Source organism: Silurus meridionalis, chromosome 12, assembly GCF_014805685.1.
Source record: "Silurus meridionalis isolate SWU-2019-XX chromosome 12, ASM1480568v1, whole genome shotgun sequence".
Taxonomy (NCBI): Eukaryota; Metazoa; Chordata; class Actinopteri; order Siluriformes; family Siluridae; genus Silurus; species Silurus meridionalis.
In genome coordinates, this window is record NC_060895.1 from 9,156,386 (window position 1) to 9,179,249 (window position 22,864).

Genomic DNA, 22,864 nt, shown 5'->3' on the forward strand with positions numbered 1-22,864 from the left:
AAGAATGGAAAAGTCCCAAAATGTAATACTAACAGCCCTACTGTCCAGGTACGAGAAAGATGGGTGTAGGATGTAGATAATGGCATCCTCCCACTTTCCCCTGGTATGCACACTGCAGAGGGTCAAGGGCTTTGCAGACTCCATGGTCTTCATTATGTGAGACATCAGGTCGACTGGCCTGAAGTCATTCAGCTCTCTAGGGCGTGGGTTTTTCAGAACTGGTATGATGCAGGATGTTTTCCACAGCTGAAGGAACATCTCCTGCTCCAGGCTCAGGTTAAAGATGCAAAGTAGCTGTAGAGGGTCTTCCAGCTCCAGCATGCAGGCCTTGAGTAGTCATGGAGATACTCCATCTGAGCCAGCTACTTTGCAGTGATGAAACCTCTATTGTTCTCCGCACACCTGCGTGATTGTGGGAATAGTAGTAGTGTACACGAGAAAACACAACAGTCAAAGTAGTAACTAAAACGTATTTTTAAAATACAATTAGAATATAATAAATGTATCAAACTTTTTTTATAATTAAAAAGTGGAAAAAGCAATGAACTGATAGTAAACTTAGCAAAGAGTAGATTCAAAAACACAATAATCAATTTCTAAAGTGAAAGGGTTTTTTTTTTACTAGTACTAATGTAGTAACAAAAAAAATCCAGTGAAATTAGTCTTATTTATTTTTGTCGTTTACCACATTACATTGAATCGATTTTTTATATTACACTATGACCAGCAGATGGCGAAAGTGTGCTCTTAATATGAATTTCATTTAAAAAAAAAAAAGCTAAATTTTTTTCAAGTGTGGAATCTAAAACCTAAACAAATAAAATAAAATAACATATTAGTTAAATGAACAAACAAATGAATGAATTAATAATTTATCTAATATGTTAAACTTTTTTTATCTGGGTGTAATATAATTAATATAAATGGTTGTGGTTACAGTTAGGTTTTTTTTAGTAATAACAGATATTAATGTAAAATATACACGCTTTGTGTGATATCTGTAACTAAAAATAAAATAAAAATTAGGACTTAAAACCATTATTATAAAATAAAATGTATGACTTTTTTTACAGAAACACATTCAAATATTAAATATTAAAATGTTTGTTTAAAGATCAAGCATTTACACACCACAATAAACAATAAATTAAGGACTTTAATGTGTTTAACTGTGTTTTTGCTGGTGTTTTTACTTTCACACATTTAAAAATATGTAACAATAAACATCAACCACAGCACAACTAATAATTTTGTTTATTTGTTTGTTTGTTTGTTTGTTTGTTTGTTTGTTTGTTTGGTTGGTTGGTTGATTGTTTGGTTTTAAATGTCTGGTACAAATGCCAGATGCGAGCACAAGGTACAGGTCTTCCATAAACGTGTAAAACCAATGCTAGTCATAGGTTATTGCCAACTAAGATAATAATGATAATGGATAAACATATGAAATGCAAATAAAACATTTACAGTATTCCACATTTAGTCCCCATTTGCTGTTATAATAACCTTCACTCTTTTGGAAAGATGTTCCACTAGATTTTGGGGTCTGGTCAGCATTTCAATTTATCCCAAAGGGGTTCAATAGCAGGCTACTTAAGATCTTCACTTTACCACATGTAAATTATAGCTTCATGGAGCTCACTTTCGGCAATATCTTCGTTCTATAACATCCAAAAACATTCCAAATGAACCGCATTTGGCTGGAAAAGTCAATTGTCCCGGGTTCGATCCCCGGTCAGGGAACCAACCCCAGACACTCTCAGTGCTGGTCCCAAGCCCGGATAAATGGGGAGGGTTGCGTTAGGAAGGGCATCCAGCAAAAACATGTGCCAAATCAAACATGCGGATGATCCGCTGTGGCGACCCCTAATGGGAGAAGCCGAAAGAAAGTTGTTGTTGTTTACTCTTGTTCTTACATTACTTACATTTCAAACTCGTATTTATCGCACCTTAGCCCATATGTTTAATGTTTACTCTTAATTTATGTTTAAAGCTTACTTTTACTGTTTCACAGTTTATGCACCTTGGTCCGCTAGTAATGACATTTCGTTCTTTTGTATACTATGTATACTATAAGAATGACAATAAAGCCTGAGTTGAGATAAGTTGAGTTAAAAGATTGTATTATTAAAAAAACAACGATACAAATGTATGTCATTGTTTTAACTGTAGATAAAATGCACCACTACAGGATGTTTGCTACATGACTTACAGTGATTTTTACTTGTCAGTCCATATGAATTAATTTATTTTGATTCAGTTCCATTATCCTCAGTAAAAAGCACATTTCCCTGTGTTAAAGTACTCGAAATAATGAAACAATATTTTTCCTCAGTCTACTTTTGGACGACAGCCATATTTGATTATATTTAACTCTGATGGGTCTCAAAAGGCTTGAGGTTATTTATAGGTTAAGATCTCTTTGTAGGAGCGTATTTAAAGCTTACTCAAGGGCCCTAAATGCTGCTTTAGATTGTTAAAAATAGCTCTAATCAGGCTCCATGGACAGAAAATAGATATTTTGATCCAATCCATTGAACGTTGGAGTATTTGAGTATAAACATAGAGCCAAATCATCTTCCATTGCCTATGCAGCCTGTTCATATGATTAATTTCACTGAGCAGATATCAGGTTTGTATTTAAATAACCACAAATAAGTGGTGCTAATAATGAATCAGTTTTTGGATATGTCTTTTGAATTCTGTTTTATTAGCCATCTATAAGATCGTTTTAAAAACTTTCATGTAAAACAAGAAGTGCCTTCATCCTCCTTGTTAATGAGATCACATTTACAGTACAAAGCCATGTATGTTAACAATCTACGTTTAGTAAATACATTTTCAAGGCAAGGCTTTCAAGCTGTACACGTGTGGTGAAGATTTAAAAAAATGATCAGAGATAGGAGGAGATAAAAGGAGCCCATGAGATTAGTTTTTCATATTCCAAGCTTCATATGAATCACACACATAGGAAATCTAGCTAAATCTCCATTACCAAGACAATGTCTTTCTCTCAGATCTCCACCTGAACACCTCTTGTCATTCAAATGTGACTGGACGCCTTTGTCTCCTAATTAAATGCAGCCCGTCTCCTCCTTGATTACCCAAAGTCTGAATGTTTAATGTGGTGGATTGCATAAGCTTTTCCAGATTTTCTATATTCTCTCTCTCTCTCTCTCTCTCTCTCTCTCTCTCTCTCTCTCTCTCTCTGTCTCTCTCTCTCTCTTTCTCTCAGTACCTCCTTCTTTCTGTATCTCTCTATCTCTCAATTGTATACTGCGTAAAGAGATCCATGAAGATATGGTTTACATGGGTTGGAGTGGAAGATCTTGAGTGGCCTGCTATGGAGTTCTGACCTCAAGTCTATTGAACACCTTTGGGATAATTTGGAATGCTGACTGCATCCCAGCCTCTTCAACCTACATCAGTACCTGTTTTTAATAATGCTCTTGTGACTAAAAGAGCACAGATCTCCACAAATGCACTCAAAAAGCTGAACATCTTCCCAGAAGAGCAAAGGTTATTTAAAAAAAAGCAAATGGGGAATAAATGTGGAATTGGATTTGAAAAAAAGTACATACCAATCTTGGTGAGGGTGGTGAGAGTTTCACAAACTGTCTGTATAGTTCATGTATGTATATTAATGTATGAATGTAATATATATATATATATATATATATATATATATATATATATATATATATATATATATATATATATATATATATATGTGCATTAGACTCTGGTCCCCTATGTCTTTTCTGTTTTCCTCTCCTAGTGCAGTCTGAAACAGCAGACAGTTATATATGGGTGTGTTATCTGTGGTTTAGGAAGAAGCAACGTGGATTTGGTGAATGTAGGTGTGAGAAGTGTATGTGACCCCATAGGGAGGAGAATAATTAGAGTCCGGCTGTTGGGCAGGCTCACTCTTGCCTCCATTGCTGACACTCACCAATAAAAGCAAGTGTTAATGATTCAGTGTTAACGATTCAGCGACATGCATCTACAGCTTTACTCTCTCATATAAGCACTATAAGGCATATGTATTTGATTGATGAGTTTATAAATTATAGTTTAAATTGTAAAACAGCTTCTTGTTTATTTGGATCTGACAAAACCATCTGGCACTGCTTAATGAATGTAGATTCTATTTGATCATATAAAATATAATCAGTGATATGTAAAGTGAATGAAAATGTACATATAAAAAATGAAATATAGTGTGTAGATTATAATCATTATCTGCTTCTTCTTCTTTTGGCTTCTCCTATTAGGGGTCGCCACAGCGGATCATCCGTCTCCATACCCCCCTGTCCTCTACATCTGCCTCTTTTAACCCAACTACCTGCATGTCTTCCTTCACCACATCCATAAACCTCCTCCTTGGTCTTCCTCTTTTCCTCCTTCCTGGCGGCTCCATCCTCAGCATTCTCCCACTGATATACCCATGTCAATCATTAAAATAACCCTTATAATAATTTACCCCATTTTTCATTTCACAAAGTGAAATATAGACATTTTGGCTAATGGTAATGATTAAAATAACAAAACAAAAAAACAAAAGGGTTTTCATCACAACCCTAAAACATTCATAAACAATTTGTCAGTGCTTTTCCACATGAGCCAAAAAACACACATCCAGCACAATTGCTAAATCTGCTGACATCATACGTAGCTACGTACAAGTATAAATAAACGAATGCAACTGAAGATATCTGAGTGAGACAAGAGCAGCCCACTTGCTCTGTGTAGTAACAGTCCCCTGGCAACGCTGAAGAGCTGCAATTACCTTAAAAATCCTACAATCCCTCCACGTCTCCCCTTTTCACTTTCCCCTACATGCATAAGACCTGAAAGAGTGAGGCACTGCAAACACCTAGGGAGAAGAACGGTACAGCTTGAACACATCCTGTACTGCCAGCATGGGATCAGGCTCTTCATCCTACGCCCCAAAAACCATCTACCTGGATGTGGATGGAAAAGTACAGAAGGTCAGTAAATGCATTCCGGTGCCTGCTATAGCTCAGATACCACTAATGCTGACATGAGTATTTGAATTCATTGGGGACCCATGCACTATTTTACAAATTAATCCTGGTTATTTCACAGATACAGATTAATTTGATATCTATAACTGCAAAATTAATAAAATGTATTTAATAAGTATGCAATATTGTACCATTAAGCCTGTTTCTAGATTAAAATAGCTCTAATATACTGTCAAATCATTGTGGTCCTTAGTTGATGTAAACAGTTAAAGATGTAATAATAATAATATAAGGTTGAAATGAGTAAAACAATATCTAGAAATAGACTTTAACAGGCTTATTGCTTTCTGGAAAAACAATGTACTAAGAGGATTGATTCTAATTCATATTTAAGATCAGCTGGTAAAATTGAACATGATTTAGAAAGCTACACTATGATTTTCTGAAGTTTGACTCCCTTTTACTGTTAAAACGTATAGTTTATTAATGGAAACGAGATATTATTAGCAGTCTATTTTTATTGCTTACATTATTAAAATCCATTATCAAAGACTTGTACCCATTTACAGTAAAAGCAGATCACACAGAAGAGGATAGGTTATTTATTTAGGAAACAGAGTTTCCCTTTTCTTTCTAATGCCATCAAAAGTATTTCACTTAATACAATTACATCTGGCTTGCTCATTGGAGGCATTAGAGATATCAGTCTATAGCCTGCTTTCTGGAAGGTTACTTTGGGACAACATTCATTGTAAAATGTACTCTACATATAGAACATTTATTTAGTGCTGTGCAATAAAAACAGGTTGAGTTTTTTTCAATTTGGTTTAAAACATTTATTCATTTATAAAAATGGGCAAGAGATTAAGATTTTTATATTAAAACTGCAACTTAAATTTGAATGAACTAAATATTCTGTGAACTATTTGGCCACATGAGTGATTATGAGCTGTGAGTCAAAAATCCCAGGATCACCTGGGTGTGACTGGCCTTCAGCAAAGCACTGGACTCTGAGATATCTAGTAGTAATAGTTCAGTGGTGAACTACTTGTAGGTTTAAATCCCTTTGAGTACTTGAGCAAGGCCCTTTACCATCATCTGCTCAGTTGTACAAATATGATAAATGTAAATCACACTGGATAAAGGTGTCTGTCAAATGCTATAAATGTAAATGCAAATCTAACCTATATGAATGCCGGGCATGTGTTTTGCATCTTAATAACAGAAGAAATATGTCCACATATATATAAGATGATTTAATAAATATGATCTGATAAATATGATAAGTTATCATCAGGTAAATGGTGAGTAGTAGTCATGAGCATACGCAGAAATAGCAGTGAGTTGATGTTAAAAATAAAGATGAAGTTAAAGGCCCACAGGTGTCAGTGGCATAATAAGCTGCAGTGACACCTGCAACTAGCATGCTCAGCCTGCACTGCCAACGTCAGCATTTCTCAGGTGCATTTTCTCATAGGAAAGATCTCAATAGAAGTCAATTGTAGTAATGAATTGAGGGCACAATTTACACTACTGTTCCACAGGGACATCTAAATCTCAGTATTGCATGAGCTCTAATGCAGGGGTGTTGCCACTGAAACATGTGCATGTAACTGTAATTGTGTTTAGATTCTATAATGCTTGAAGCACTGTAAAATATTGAGAGAAATAATGGTCATGCGAAGCGTGCTTAGTTTTTCTGTGAGGCATAAGTTGCAGAAGGGCCAAGTGGAACCTGGACATGACATGTGTCCACTTTAGATTAGGAAGTGTTGGAGACTGGAGCTAAGTGAGCTGTCTCATACATCTGTAGGCCATTACTCCAAGCTAGTGTCATGAACCAATATGAAATGTTTATCTTCAATGAATTATATTTATTTATATACAGTACAGACCAAAAGTTTGGACACACATTGTGTGTCCAAACTTTTGGTCTGTATATATATATATATATACAGTACAGACCAAAAGTTTATATATATTATATATACAGTACAGACCAAAATTTTGGACACACCTGCTCATTCAAAGAGTTTTCTTTATTTTCATGACTATGAAAATTGTAGAGTCACACTGAAGGCATCAAAACTATGAATTAACACATGTGGAATTATATACATAACAAAAAAGTGAACTGAAAATATGTCATATTGTAGGTTCTTCAAAGTAGGCATCAAGAGAATGCCAAGAGTGTGCAAAGCAGTAATCTAAGCAAAAGGTGGCTACTTTGAAGAACCTACAATATGACATATTTTCAGTTGTTTCACACTTTTTTGTTATGTATATAATTCCACGTGTTAATTCATAGTTTTGATGCCTTCAGTGTGACTCTACAATTTTCATAGTCGTGAAAATAAAGAAAACTCTTTGAATGAGAAGGTGTGTCCAAACTTTTGGTCTGTACTGTACTTATTAATCATCCTCTATGCAATTATTTTATTTGCCTAATTAGCTTATGTCTTCCTACATAATATAATCTCATTCCTAAGAATCACAGTCTATATCTGATGAGGTGTTACCGCTGTACATTTTGAAACACAGTTTTGTTTTTTTCTAGGTTTTGTTCAGTCGTCATTGCAGTCCATGTGACATTAAAGAGCTTTTGTGTTCTTCTTCCAACATCTCCAGGTCAGTAGATTGTAGTTTTATTATTATTACAGTGACATAGCATTAAGACCCATGTTGTAAATCATAGCCAGTGCTCAAGCCTTTGGATACATAAAACAATTTTTTTCTTCTTGTGTCAGAATGAATTTTCATTTAATTTGTTTTGTTCATATTTATTTTCATATTTTATTCAGATTGTAATACAAATTCTGGTATTAGATTTTACAGTTGTTCAATTTTTATACAATATAGACATATTTTGTGAAGCACTACATAAAATAATTAAATATTAAGCTACATTTTACACAATATTGTTGTCAAATTGTTATTTGCAATTTCAAGGGTTATCTTATATAAGCAGCTATTGTTAAATGATTGAAAGCAAAATGAATGAATGCAAGAGGTTTTAATAATAAAAATTGAAAGGTGAATAAAGGGCACAAGTGACATCCTATATATTTAATATTAAAAACAGAGTTTTGTATAGAGCCCCCTGGTGGCTTAAGAGTGCTTAAGCAACTTCTTATATACTAGAACCAGTTCTGGTCAAATCGTTTTTCCACAGGACCACAGCTGTAATGTTGGTGAACCCTGAGGGAGCTCTGGTATCCATCGATCCCACCATGCCCACCAACTCACCCAAGTAACTCACTTATTTACCACATCAATACTTCATTATAATTCATTAACCAGCCATGTTTCTTTTAATAGCTAATTATTTCACATAATTTCTTTCCATCCAGTTCTCTATATAAAGTTGTTCCCTTATCCACGGGTCAGTTGGGAGGTAACATGCACTAAAACACATTGTACTTCCCAATGCTGTTATGACTGTTCCCATTTTAAACTGTGACATTTATAATGACTGATTATTGTTTCCTCAGTCTATATTTTGCAGGTAATTTAAGTTTGCGTGTGATTTACAGTCTGTATTCTTCTCTGCACAGAAAAAGAAGACATGTTCCAGAACGTGTTATCACAGGTGGCGGAGCAGTTCAGCAGGTAGTGCCAGTGTTTGTTTTCCCAGAGACCCAAAGCGACACTATTTCCTATTTCAGATGCAGCGCACTGACATTTTCCTTGGGCTGTGTGTCTGAAAAGAGTTTCCCTTCTTTAGAGCCTTCAAGATCAATGAACTGAAAACTGAAGTGACCAATAGGCTGGCTATGTTGGAGAAGAGGGTGGAGTGTACGTGTCTTATGCATACTAAGATGTCTATGTATGAGTATTAGGAGTAAGGTGTAGTTCTTTTTGCTATTTATAATCTAGTTTTGCTTCTTTTTGAACTCTTAGTGGAGGGCCTGAAGGTTGTGGAGATTGAAAAGTGCAAGAACGATTTAAAGAAGCTGAGAGATGAGATGACTTCCAGAGGAGGAGGAAGGTAAGCAGTTAGAGAGCAAATAAAATTAATGCAATTTATTTAATCAAACCAAAATGTTCAGAAAATTTAACACCAGGTTTTTCTTTATTAGAGTGAATTGCCCTTGTAAGTACAACTTCTCGGACGATGGAAAGAAGTTAACTCCCAGAAGGGATGTGCCCAGCTATCCAAAGGTGCATCTAGCAAAATGTTTGGAATGCATTTTAGAAGAGGAAAAAAAAATCACACTTTTTTTTTTCCTTTTTCCTCAGTACACACTCTCTCAGGAGACTATTGAAGCTCTGAAGAAGCCAACGTTTGATGTCTGGCACTGGGAACATAATGAAGTACGTGTGTCTCGGAGGAATGTAAATATTTAGATGTAGCAAGACTTCCTTGTCACAATGCATCTTTTGATAGTGGTTTGAGTTCGCTTTGTGTTCCAGATGCTCAGTTGCTTGGAATACATGTACCATGATTTAGGCTTGGTAAAGGAGTTTAACATGAACCCCATTACTCTCAAACGTTGGCTGGTAAGAGGAAGCTTTTAATCCTTGTTGAGGCCATTTTTTTTTTATTCTAGTAATTAGGCTTATAAATTTAAATAAAGACATATTCATTTGTAGCCTCCATAATGAGTTAATGTTCATGTTTTCCCAGCTTGGTATTCAAGAGAATTATCGTAGCAATCCGTTCCATAACTTCCGCCATTGCTTCTGTGTGAGCCAGATGATGTACGGAATGATTCACCTCTGTAACCTTCAGGTAAGAACTAAAATTGCTTACTGAAAGAATGATGGCTGCCCAGTGATCGAAGCACTTAACAGAAGTGTGTGTATGGGTGCATGCCTGTGCGTTTTTGGTCAGCAGGAAAAGCTCACACTGACAGACCTGGGCATTTTAATGACTGCTGCAGTATGTCACGACTTGGACCATCCAGGCTACAATAACACGTAATTATGTTTAAACTTCATTACAAATACTTACTAGGTTACTGTTAATAAATACGGCAAGTCAGTGGGGTATAAACTATTCAATATTCATTCAGGTACCAGATAAATGCACGCACTGAGCTAGCTGTACGTTACAACGACATCTCTCCTCTGGAGAACCACCACTGTGCTGTGGCCTTTCAGATCCTCGCTTTGCCCGAGTGTAACATCTTTGCCAACGTGGACTCTGAAGCATTCAAACAGATCCGTCAGGTTGGTTCATGCAGGTGTCTGAACTCTAAAACTCGATAAGAACCTTCAAATCATTGATTTAAAATGGGGACTTATTCAGTGTAATGTGCTGTTGCAATATAACGGCTTAACCTTTCACCCACAGGCGATCATCACACTGATTTTGGCTACTGATATGGCCAGGCATGGAGAGATCCTGGACTCTTTCAAGCACAAAGTGGACAATTTTGACTTTACCAATGAGGAACATGTAACCTGTGTATGTACTTAATTTCACAGAGTGTAAACCCATTCTAATAACATTGGGCCACATTTGGAGTTGGTGAATAAAGTTCTCTATTTAAGCCCCATAGCTACATATTCTGAAAAGATATAAATACGATATGCCTGTTTTGGGGCAATTCTGACCATTTGATAAAGCAATGTAACTTTTGCGTATCTGAATTTTACTAAAGTGTTTCTATTTTGGGAAGACTTTTACTTTAACTTCACTTAATTTCAAATAACTTGTTCCCTTTTATTTATGAGTGGATAAAATCATGCAACAAGCCACCAATCAGAGTAGAGCAAAAGCTCTGTTTTGAACTTGTTTTGATTGGCATCTACTTTAGTGGGATCTACTTAGCAGAACAGTTTGAGAGTAATTAGGGATGAAAGAAACTCCTGACTCTAACTTACCACAACACCCATGGCCTTACTTGCACAAACATTTTAAAGTAGTTAAAAAAAAAGAGTTTGGGCTCATAATTTTAATAGATATCAATCAGTGTTTGACTCATTAATATCATTCTATTAATAGATTGGTGAGTTAAGAGTGTCATTGGAGTCTTTTTACATAAACCGAGTTGATTAAGCAAGAATCTTGTGACAAAAATGATCATTGTAAATATAAATGCAAATAGTTTTGTAATTTTACTCAAGTATAAGTTTAAAGTAAGCACTTTTACTGGAGTAATGTTTTACCTAGTGTATCTCTACATGGTTTGTGTACTTCCTCCACCACTGCAATGATAAGATCATTCTGAGCCTGACAGTAAATTCCAGTATTAGTTTCTCACGATGCACTGAACTCTGAATATGGCGAAATATGAAGAGTGCCTTTTTTGTCTTTCTTACACGGCACCTGTTGAAAGATATGGATATAATGCCATAGATCACAAAAGTCCTCTTTGTTTCTCTCTTCTGTGTGTGTTTAGCTGAAGATGGTCTTGATCAAATGCTGTGACATTTCCAATGAAGTCAGGCCCACAGACGTTGCTGAGCCATGGGTGGACTGTCTTCTGGAAGAGTACTTCATGCAGGTTGAACATGCAGTGTATTTTGTGCAGTACTACACGTAGTGGTCTAGTCTTCTCTGTGCTGCTCTATTGGTCAGGTTGCTGTGCAGATAAAGTTACACACATGCATATTTCTTTGCAGAGTGACAGAGAGAAGTCTGAGGGGCTACCTGTCGCTCCATTTATGGACAGAGACAAAGTAACCAAGCCTACAGCTCAGATTGGCTTCATTAAGTTTGTCCTCATCCCCATGTTTGAAACCGTAATGAAGGTATGGACTTATTGGTGTAACTTATATTTAGATGTGGTACTGCTATTAGAAATATTTGGTCATCAACAGATATGGCACAAAAGAATGCTTGATATTTGCTTACTGACTCTATGTTCCTGCCTTTAGCTTTTTCCACAGATCGAGGAGATCATGGTACAACCTCTAAGAGACTCCAGAGATCATTATGAGGAGCTCAAGCAGATTGACGATGCCATGACTGAGGTAAACTTTACACTGCTTCCTCCAATTATATATAGTATCAATTTTATATATGTTTTTTTCATTTTTTATTAATCATGTATAATCAAATGACTGATGTATCTGAAAGGTAGTTTGTGTTTTTGTGATTTAGAAATTCAAATATATTTTTGCATTATGCACACATGCATATGTTTACAATAGCAAGCAATAATGCAACAAGTGTCCATTCACGTTATTTGTATGTGCTGACATTGTGCCATGATTTCTTTTCAGCACAAGAAGTCATGTTTTAATTGAATTTTTTTCAGTTCTTTCCTTGGGATAGGACTATAGTCCATGTCATGTGAGATTTCTGAGATTTCAGAGAACTCATAGCTTAAGTTATGACCATCATTTAGTCTTTATTTACTAAATAAATGCATTTAGAGACATAAAAAAGCTAATAATAGAAAAAACATTTGAAAGGAACTAGCAGACATTGTTGGTGAAAGTGTAAATAGTATGCACTGTTGACAATCTGTCAATGATGCTACTACAATTCAATCAGGTAACATGTAAATCAAACAACCAAATGTACACTAACTTGCTACCATTTCTGTAGAATGTAAAAAATAATGCTGGAGTGTTCATGCCAAGTGATAAATTACAACGGCACAAACAGCTTGTTGCTTGCTAGTGTGAAATTAGCATTGCACTGGAAATATCCTGTATATGCTGTAATATGCTGTAACATTTGCTTTGTAGCTGGCCCTCACTAGTTTAGCTTCCTGATGCAATTTTTGTTCAGCTAACATAAAAGTATGTTTGTTTGTTCAATGAGGCACAGAAGAAAAAAACAGAAAATATGTCATTAGGAGGAAAGAAGAAATAAGCTTTGGGGCAAACTCAGTGATACTGTGTAAGTAGAATTGCGTGCTGAGTGTTTTTCAATTCCTCTCTAGCTGAGCTCTCAGGCAAAGCGCTCAATTTGCTCAGCATATACCACTAGTACCTTGTGATAGCGTACAGCTTTTAATTGCAACCTTTGCAACAACAACAACAAAAAAAAGCTTACCCTGCTGAAAAAAACAATAGAAACTCCTTATAGCATTTGTCATGGTTTTAATGGTTATAATAGGATTTTTATTGGAACCTGCAATGTTCTTATTGATCTATATGGGTAATTTGTTGCCTTCCATTGATTGCATTTTATGGCAAGTTAATACCAATAACATACCAACAGAACACCTTTGGCAACTAGTAGATTACGTAATGGTATCCACTGGACAACAATGACAGATTAAGCATTCACATTGTACTAGTTATCTACAATTGTTTCTTTTGATAATAATGATTGAACAGGAACATTATGTGATGGAAACCATTAAAACCATAGAAATGATTAACAAATGGTTTGTAATGGTAGTTGAAGCAGAAACCATTAGAAATTCTGTAAAGGTTTCTATTGTTTTTTTTTTCTTTCAGGGTAATTGTTGTATACAAATCTGCTCTTTTTATGTACTCTGAACTAGCTGTGTCTACTTCTCTGCTTCAGCTATACTAACACTTCACCTAACTTTTCCCCTTTTCCTAAGGACTGGCTTTTGGCCATTGTGCCAATCGTCAGAGCAATTTGCAGAGCTGAAAATCGTGTGGGAACAAGGATGTTTTACTGTATATTACTTTTTTCTCCAGGGATCTTGTTTCCTGGCCCGTTTTCACAGAGCACTGGTCTGAAGCTTTGATAAGACTCTCCATTCATTGGACTACCCTAAAGCTGAAGTGGTGTTCAAGATGGTTCCTCACTGTGCTGAATCCCAAAGAGCGATCTTAACTACTCAGGCTTGTGGAACTGGGAGAAAGTTTCTCTCAACATAGCTGCAAACAGATAGTCTGGTAGCCTGTGGGTTTGCTAGGTTTTCCTGATCTTCCTTCTTTTTGTGCGATCTTGGCTTTTTAGTGTTACACTGGGATGCCCGTTAGAGGATACAAATAGCATTAATTATATTGTATTATGACATTGCTGATTAATGTTACAAGAATACAAGACCAGATTGAATAGCAAGATAGACCAAAAAACTTATAGAGAATTGTTGAGTTTTATGTTGAAATAATGATATTTATTAATAAAAATCTAATTATTAATTATAAAATTAAGTGAAATGTTAATACAGCACAGTACTGTATACATAAAATAGTTTTGGAATGTAACCACCGTGATAAATGGGGGATTACTGTAATCCACAAAGGTTTTTCATTATTAGCAATTATCAATGAAAAATATTAATAAAAAGGCATTGATTGATGGATAAACTTGCGCATTATGATAGATGAGTTTGCAATGTGTGATTTACATTGATTTAGATTGTAACTCACTTGTTTACATCAAAACAATAATTAATATTTTTCCCTTAAATTATTTACTGTTGTCATTTCCATCTTTTAAAAAAAAATCACTATTCTGTGTAGCACAATAAAGTCTTCACTAATGTGTTGTTTCTTCAGTTCTACTTGAGCAAGTTGCTAATCTCACTAATGTACGCATTTCCACATGAGTCTACAGTAGGCTGGATCAAAGACACACTAACACGATTGGCCCCCTTCACTGTTGGCCCTGACTCAGGAGTAAATCACTGGATACATCATAGGCCAGTGTTGATTTTAAGCCCTATGTCTCTATCCATTCTACCTGCCCAAATACCTATCTGAAATAATCATTCATAAGATTTTATATACATATACATTATTTTTATCTATCTATCTATCTATCTATCTATCTATCTATCTATCTATCTATCTATATATATATATATATATATATATATATATATATATATACAATGAACAAAATTATAAACGTAACACTTTTGTTTTTTCCCCCATTTTTCATGAGCTGAACTCAAAGATTTAAGACTTTTTCATTGTACACAAAAGGCCTATTTCTCTTAAATATTGTTCACAAATTTGTCTAAATCTGTGTTAGTGAGCACGTCTCCTTTGCTGAGATAATCCATCCACCTCACAGGTGTGGCATATCAAGATGCAGATTAGACAGCATGATTATTGCACAGATGTGCCTTAGCCTCAAGTTTTGAGGGAGTGTGCAATTGGCATGCCGACTGCAGGAATGTCCACCAGAGCTGTTGCCCATGAATTGAATGTTCATTTCTCTACCATAAGCCGTCCCCAAAGGCGTTTCAGAGAATTTGGCAGTACATTCAACCGGCCTTACAACCGCAGACCACGTGTAACCACACCAGCCCAGAACCTCCACATCCAGCATCTTGGCAGACAGTGTGTATGGCGACGTGTGGGTAAGTGGTTTGCTGATGTCAATGTTGTGGATCGAGTGGCCCATGGTAGCGGTGGAGTTATAGTATAGGCAGGCGTATGTTATGAACAACAAACACAGGTGCATTTTATTGATGGCATTTTGAATGCACAGAGATACCATGATGAGATCCTGAGGCCCATTGCTGTGCCATTTATCCACGACCATGATAATGCTGCAGCCCCATGTTGCAAGGATCTGTACACAAATCCTAAAAGCTCCCAGTTCTTGCATGGCCAATATACTCACCGGACATGTCACCCATTTAGCATGTTTGGGATGCTCTGGATCGGTTTTCCAGTTCCTGCCAATATTTAGCAACTCTGCACAGCCACTGAAGAGGAGTGGACCAACATTCCACAGGCCACAATGAACAATCTGATCAACTCTATGTGAAGGAGATGTGTTGCACTGCGTGAGGCAAATGGTGCTCACACCAGATACTGACTGGTTGTCGGACATTTACATTTATGCCCTTATCCAGAGCGACTTACAACTGAACAGGTGAGGGTTAAGGGCCCTGCTCAAGGCAGTGGAAGCTCGGTGGTGGGATATGAACCTGTGACCTTCCGATTCAAAGTCCAATGCCTTAACAACTGAGCTACCACCTTCCAGACTGAGCTACCACCCCTCCGAGCCCCAGTACAGTAAAACTGCACATTTTAGAGTGGCCTTTTATTGTGGCCAACCTAAGGCACATCTGCACAATAATCATGCTGTCTAATTAGCACTGTGATATGCCACACCTGTGAGGTGGGTGGATTATCCCAGCAAAGGAGAAGTGCTCACTAACACAAATTTAGACAGATTTGTGAACAAGAGAAATTTTGTTTACATTGAAAAAGTCTAAGATCTTTGAGTTTAGCTTATGAAGAATGGGGCAAAAACAAAAGTTTTGTGTTTATAATTTTGTTTAGTGTATATATACAAAATCTTATCTTAAGCATGTATATATACGTATATGGTGACATGCACCGGGTGCCAATTATTGCAGTGAATTGGTGTTGCAGTGAAATGCAGTGAAATTTGCATCATGTGATTCTTTTCTGTGTGTGTGTGTGTGTGTGTGTGTGTGTGTGTGTGTGTGTGTGTGTGTGTGTGTGTGTGTTTTTCTGTGGTGGAGCATCCATAGATGCCATCATATACACCAACCAGCAAGTTGTTGGGCCAAATTGTGATGTCTAGATGACTGGGTCAGAGCATCTCCAAAACTGCAGCTCATGTGGGGTGTTCCTGCAGTGGTCAGTATCTATCAAAAATGGTCCAAGGAAGGAACAGTGGTGAACCGGCGACAGGGTCATGAGCGGCCAAGGCTCATTGATGCACGTGAACCCGTGTGGTCCAATCCAACAGAGGAGCTCCAGTATCTTAAATTGCTGAAGAAGATAATGTTGTCAATGCGTGACGTATCAGGACTTTTTTAGCAGCAAAAGGGGGACCAACACAATATTAGGCAGGTGGTCATAATGTTATACCTGAATAGTGGCCATTAAGTTATGCCTGGTTGATTTATATTAGCTAAATAAAACTTCTTTAAGATCTATTTAATTCTCGGCCCCCCTTTGCTTTGCTTTTGGCAATATGTACTGCAAACTTGTGCATAGTACTAGCCACCACAAAGTGCATGAGTTTCTGTGTTTATGTTTTCATGTGCTTTTATTTTGGTCTGTGTCTCACAAGACACGTCTGAGCCTGAGATGACCTCCCAAGACACATCTAAGCCCGAGTTCGAAGAGGTGAGCTCTCAAACCTGACCACAGGGGTTATGTCGAGGTCTTTTTCTCAAGATCTGCTCAAACTGATATTTTTGTGTGTGTGTGGTGTATATATAATATACTTATATATTTTGTTTTTGCAAATTTACTTATGTAGTGAGTGTTCTACTACAATGACCAAGCCATTTTATTTTTTGTTCTTGCTTAAGGTTCACACAATTTTGATCTTGCTTACATTTTTCCGTTCTCATTCACTGTTTTGTCTACGTATTGTTTGCTAATCACCTCACCATTGCCCTGTTCCACGCTTCCATTTTTGCCTGCTGCTTTGGATTAATTGTCTATTAATTATAATATGCTCTTTCCCGGCACTTACATTCATGCATTGTAATAGACAGCTTTTTATATGTTTTAGAATTTAGGGCAGCTCACACACTAATTTACGATAGCTACATAGAGCTACTATTAAACCTAATGGTCAGGAATTTGAACTGCTAATAAAAATCCAGTGGGGCGCGAATCATGCTGCCCCATACTCACTCTATGAACATTTCAGTGGAGGAGCAGCAGACAGGATTGGTATTTCCCTGGGTAGTAGTTTTACACTAAATATGGCTAGTTTTACCCCTTATACTCTGTTCAGAAATCTGTCCAGGTGCACCAATAATACAAAAAAAAGTATGTAAACCTTTAAAATAATGACAAAATGATCACCAAGGAACTCAATATATCTGTGATTTGTGATACTGGTTATGGGCTTAATCCTAATCTTATATACTGACACACCTTGTTGCATCATACCATATAAGAAAAAGGTCAGTGGATTGAGGAAGTTTTATTTTGGCAACACTATTATTTTGATCAGCCTCAACACCACAGAACTGTGAGACTAGCTGTGTGCCAAGATGCATTGCCAGTCACCCAAGGGCATGTTTAGCTAACAAATAACATGCACCTTAATAAGTGCTTATATGTAATATAGTGTGTTTATTTAATTATATGTGTGGTGTGAGGCGATGAGAATAAGAAACCTGTTAACTGGTACAGAAAGCTATATTATTATTATGTAATGAGAATGCTATTAAGGATGAAGGGTATAAATCAGTTTATTGAATTAGCTTGACAGATAAACATTATTATAAGAAGTTGGATTAGATTTGTTGCGCGGATGGTTAAAGCTGTAATTTTATGTTCCACAGGGTGGCAACATTTCTCCAAGGCCACCACATTAGGTGACTTCTGAATAGGAGACACATTTACAGAACACTGATCAGCCCTAACAATAAAACTACCAGCTTAATATTGGGTAGGTCTCCCTCATGGTCCCCCCAGGCCTGGACTCCATTATGACCTCTCTATTTGTGCTGTGGCATTCTGCACCAGGACAAATGGGGGTAAAATCTTAAAATCCTGTAAGTTGCTTAATGGGGCCTCCATGGATATGTTTTGTTTGTCTAGCACATCCCACAGATGCTCGATTGGATTGAGATCTTGGGAATTTGGAGGCAAATTCAACAATTTGGACTCTTTGTTATGCTCCTCAAACTATTCCTGAACAATTTTGTGTTGCAGGGTGCTCTTTCTTGTTGAAAGAAAGCCCTTTCAATACTTTTAGGTAATACTCTTTAAAGCACTGGTTCCCAACACGGGGGTCGCGAAATCCGCTAGGGGTCGCTAAAAACATTTCTAAGGGTCGCCAAGCGCACTCTTGTTTTTTTTTTTTTCTTTCAATTAATTCATTTATTTCACTTATAACAGCACGATAAAAAAAATTTAACAGCACCATAAATAAATATTGCTGTGTATAAATAGTTATCGTTGTGTTTTAACGGATGTATTTCTTAGTTTTTAAAATAAAAAACAAAAAATAAAATATTAGATTAATTCTCTTATTAAATGATTATTAATTCATGTTAATAAATAGAATAGTTTGTTCCTGTTGTTTGTTTATCAGTTAAATATCAGAGCCTGAAAAGAAAAGTCTGTCCTTTTGAACCCTTGCATGTTGTTACACATTTTTTAAGGTAATAAGTGAAATGGGTAGTTTGCTAGTTTGTTTAAAAAGGGTGGGGGGGAAGTGGTCTTTAATGGGGGTCTTTACAAATTTTCTATGTCAAAATAGGGGTCTCCTGAAAAAACAAGGTTGGAAACCACTGCTTTACAGGGTTGTACTTGGTCTGCAAGAATGTAAGGTAAGGGGTTCATGACAAAGTGTCATCCACAAGAATGCCAGGACCCAAGGTTTTCCAGCTGTTTCTGTAGTGCATCCTAGTGCCATCTTTCCCATGGGTAAGTAGCACACATGCACCCAGATCTACATGAAAAAAAAAAAACTTATTTTATCAGACCAGGCCACCTTTTTCCATTGCTTAATAGGCCAGTTCTGATGGATAATGTGGCGATTGTAGGGGGTTTTGGTGGTAAAATGCAACTATGCAGCTCAATTCGCAACAAACTGAGATGCGCTGTGTGTTCGGACAACTTTCTGTGCTACAGTAGCTCTTCTGTGAGATTGAACCAACTGGGCTGTTGCTTATTATCTATCATTCATTAATATACCCCACCCTTTCACAGGTTCCATTATATTAAGATAATTAATGTATTTCAGTGTAACTGTCAGTAGTCTATATGTTATGGCATTGTTCTATTCACAAATTTGTATCACTTCTTCAGTTAAAACAGCACTTAGTGTGCCATTTTATAGTGCGTATCATATCCTGACTTCCCCCTCCTGTCTGCTTTGACACATTTGCCCGATTAAGAACCAGTAATCTAGGACAATGTAGTAACCACATATCAATTATAATCTTGCTTGCTTTTGACTCATCAAAAGAATCAATTAGTCTGTGTCTTTAAGTAGTAGGCCCTAACCGCAGAGTGTGGGAGATATGGGCCGTTTGGTAATCTGATCCTGCTAAACCTTTCCCTAGTCTCTTATCACAGCTTATCTGGCCAACGTCTTGCCTGTGAAAGTTCACTGGAATGCAATTTAAAACAGATCAAATCTGCAAATGTCGCTGTAGAGCAAGCGATAGAGGCAAATTAAAACTAGAAATGGCATATAGAAATGCCTGACTACAAAATCAGTGAAATGCTTTGCAAATTGCTTTGCAAACAAAATGTTTGCCAAAAATTGTTTGTCAAACAACTAACTGGTCGGTATAACAAGACAGCACAAACATGTTCAAATCAAATTTTCAACTTATTTTATTTACATTTCATATTTATATTGATATTGGTCTATAGTAAGATAAATGTAAGTTGCTCTGGATAAGGGCATCTGACAAATGCCATAACTGTAATATCTAGTAATAAAGGTATTTCACATTTAGAAATAAGTTCATATCTTTTTTATCATTAGATTTTTTTCAAGACAGAAGTCTTTGCACTTTCTCATAACATGACAACTTTTAAATTATCTTATGAACTTCAAGAAAGAGTAGGGGAAAGGGGGGTGCTGGTGAAGGAATGACTGTTTATAGCTGCTAGAAAGTATGAGATAACAGGAAACCTTGTGTCTCATAGACATTCCATAGCTTTAAATACAACTATAAATGGTTAAGAAGCATGACATGGCAATTAGAAATCATTTCCCATTTGTGGCAGGCTAAGTCATACCATGCATTCATAGATTATTTTCCTTTAACGCCCATGTCATTGGATTTTTTATTCTTACTTAATTAGGGACTTTTCCAGTGATTCATTTTGCTTGTAGTGTTGCTTAGTGCTATAAACCTCATTCTCACTATGAGACCACAACTCATTGACACCCCGATGTTGTTAAGATTCTGAGAACTTTCTCAGTCTGCTCTTGGTCTGTTTTCTAACAGCAGGTCAGTGTTTAGGGTCATTGTGTGGGATGAACCCAGCTTAACTTCTCCCTAGATTCTTGGCCCTCCTTGGTTGGGTGAGTCATCTCCTCCAAACATCCCTTTTTAATTTCCCCTTATAAATGACAACTAATCTCTTAAACATTTAAATTGTTTATGTTCTCATATTATTATTTCAGGCGAGGACAGGGTAAATGATTTCTGTGTCGTGGGTAATGACCCTGACCTCACTTTTTAGTACTCGTCAGAGATGGCAAATGTACACACATCCTTCAATCAAGTAGATAAAGTAAAGACGTTTGGGCTCTGACATGTTTTAAAAAACTTAAAAAGTAGCCATTACTACTACCTGTTTTTGTGTCATGCTGGTAACTGGACCTCATGTCATATTAATGCAAAAGAATTTCAAATTGTGTTATCTAATGAATGTATCCAGGCTGAACAACCACAATATAGAACACAAGCAGAGAAAAAATAATGACCAGATGATCAGGAAAGTCTCTGTACTCTCTTAGTTTGCATCGCTGACTCCCTCTGTCTCATCCATTTTAGCCCTAAACTTCTTGTCGCCTTCTGCCGCCACTTGTTAGCTTCATAAACTAGCCTATGTCTGTGGTGCTTGAGAGCCAGGAAATGATACACGAGTGGTAGGTTGACAAGGTCATTTTCCTCTGAGAAGAAAAATATCACCAAATAGATTAATGTCACCAAATAGATTAAAACTGTGTAGTAACGAGCCTAGTTTGAAAATGTAAGAAGTAGAAATATACAGATATTTATGTATTAAATTGAGTTAAGAGTACAAAGTTGACCCATAAAGAAATAGTAATGTAAAGTACTAATACCAGAAAATTCTACTCAAGTAGTGTAACTACCATAATTTCCGGACTATAAAGCGCACCCCCTGAATTTGACAAAGATTTTTATTTTAAACATAAATACGCCGCAGGTGTCTACACTGAAACTAATGAACTTTACACAGGCTTTAACGAAAGACAGTGTCTGTTACACGGCTTGTATCTAAACAGTAGCCTACCAAGAAAGTCATTGTTCACTGTTTTCCTTCTTCCTTTCACAACAATTTCTCTCGGGAGTTTATCTTTTGGCATCGTCGTGCGTTTAAAAATCACCATCAGTGAATCTTTTCTCCCGATGCCGTGCAGCTCAGAACACAGGTGAAGTGTGTTTTTTCATGCCCGGTTGTTTTCAGCGTGACGAATGATTCGCATTTCCTGTTGCCAGTCCGAGTGAGCAGCAAGTCAAACGTCAAAAGGAACATCATCCATATTTATGATGTGGTGCGGCCCGATTCAGTGGAAGCGCATCTGATTTAATATAAAGAATTTCATTGGTTCACCTGAACCCGTTCCTCAATTTCATTGGTCTAATGTTATGGGGCTCAGTTTTTTCAGCTTGAATCTTGTGAAACCGGGAAAAAATCCATAAATTAGCCGCTTCGTTGTTCAAAGCGTGGGGAAAAAGTAGCGGCTTATAGTCCGGAAAATACGGTAAGTATTTGTACTTCATCTCTGGTTGTCGTCATTTAGACACAAAGGTGCCTTTGCGTGTCAGTGGCTCATCCTTATTGGGTTTGCATTTAAAGAGGATCTCTATTTCAAAATCTGTGAACAAAAGCTTGTCAATAGAAGGAACTTTGTGTTCACATGCATGGCCTGCTCATCTCACTCGCAGACAAACTGTGAGGGAGCAAATAAACAACTCAAACAGACAGTGCAAATTGAATCGTCTTCCTGTGAGGTACAAAGCGGAGGCTTGGGGGGCATTCTTCTCTTTGTGAGAAAGTAAAATCCTTTTGACTTTATATATATATATATATATATATATATATATATATATATATATATATATATATATATATATATATATAAAAACACCTCCAACAGGTTCAGTGGAAATTGGAGCATTTTGCACTATTGTACTAAGTGTGACCGAAATGCTCAGAAATGACAGCAAAGGTCCTGAATTGCTAGACAGTGTGTCAAAAGTTGGAACAAATGTGAAAGGAATCCACTGGGGATTCCAAAAGTTCTATGTCTGACCTTAGAAGACCTTCTCTTTTCATGTAGACAGAGTATGGCCTTGTGGTTTGCAACTTGTCATAAC

At 36.6% G+C, this 22,864-nt stretch overlaps 1 protein-coding gene across 1 annotated transcript; it reads left to right on the top strand.

Annotated features, from left to right (window-relative positions):
* Positions 1 to 4,831: 4,831 nt before the first annotated feature.
* On the top strand, positions 4,832 to 14,356 carry pde9ac (phosphodiesterase 9ac). Its single transcript, XM_046863029.1, has 18 exons — positions 4,832 to 4,988; positions 7,543 to 7,613; positions 8,158 to 8,235; positions 8,336 to 8,379; positions 8,540 to 8,594; positions 8,710 to 8,780; positions 8,886 to 8,973; positions 9,065 to 9,146; positions 9,225 to 9,299; positions 9,399 to 9,485; positions 9,613 to 9,717; positions 9,820 to 9,905; positions 10,001 to 10,157; positions 10,282 to 10,395; positions 11,333 to 11,437; positions 11,556 to 11,684; positions 11,811 to 11,906; positions 13,560 to 14,356. The coding sequence occupies exons 1-18, from the start codon at positions 4,920 to 4,922 to the stop codon at positions 13,599 to 13,601; spliced, it is 1,554 nt and encodes a 517-aa protein (XP_046718985.1). The 5' UTR covers positions 4,832 to 4,919; the 3' UTR covers positions 13,602 to 14,356.
* The last annotated feature ends 8,508 nt before the right edge of the window (positions 14,357 to 22,864 follow it).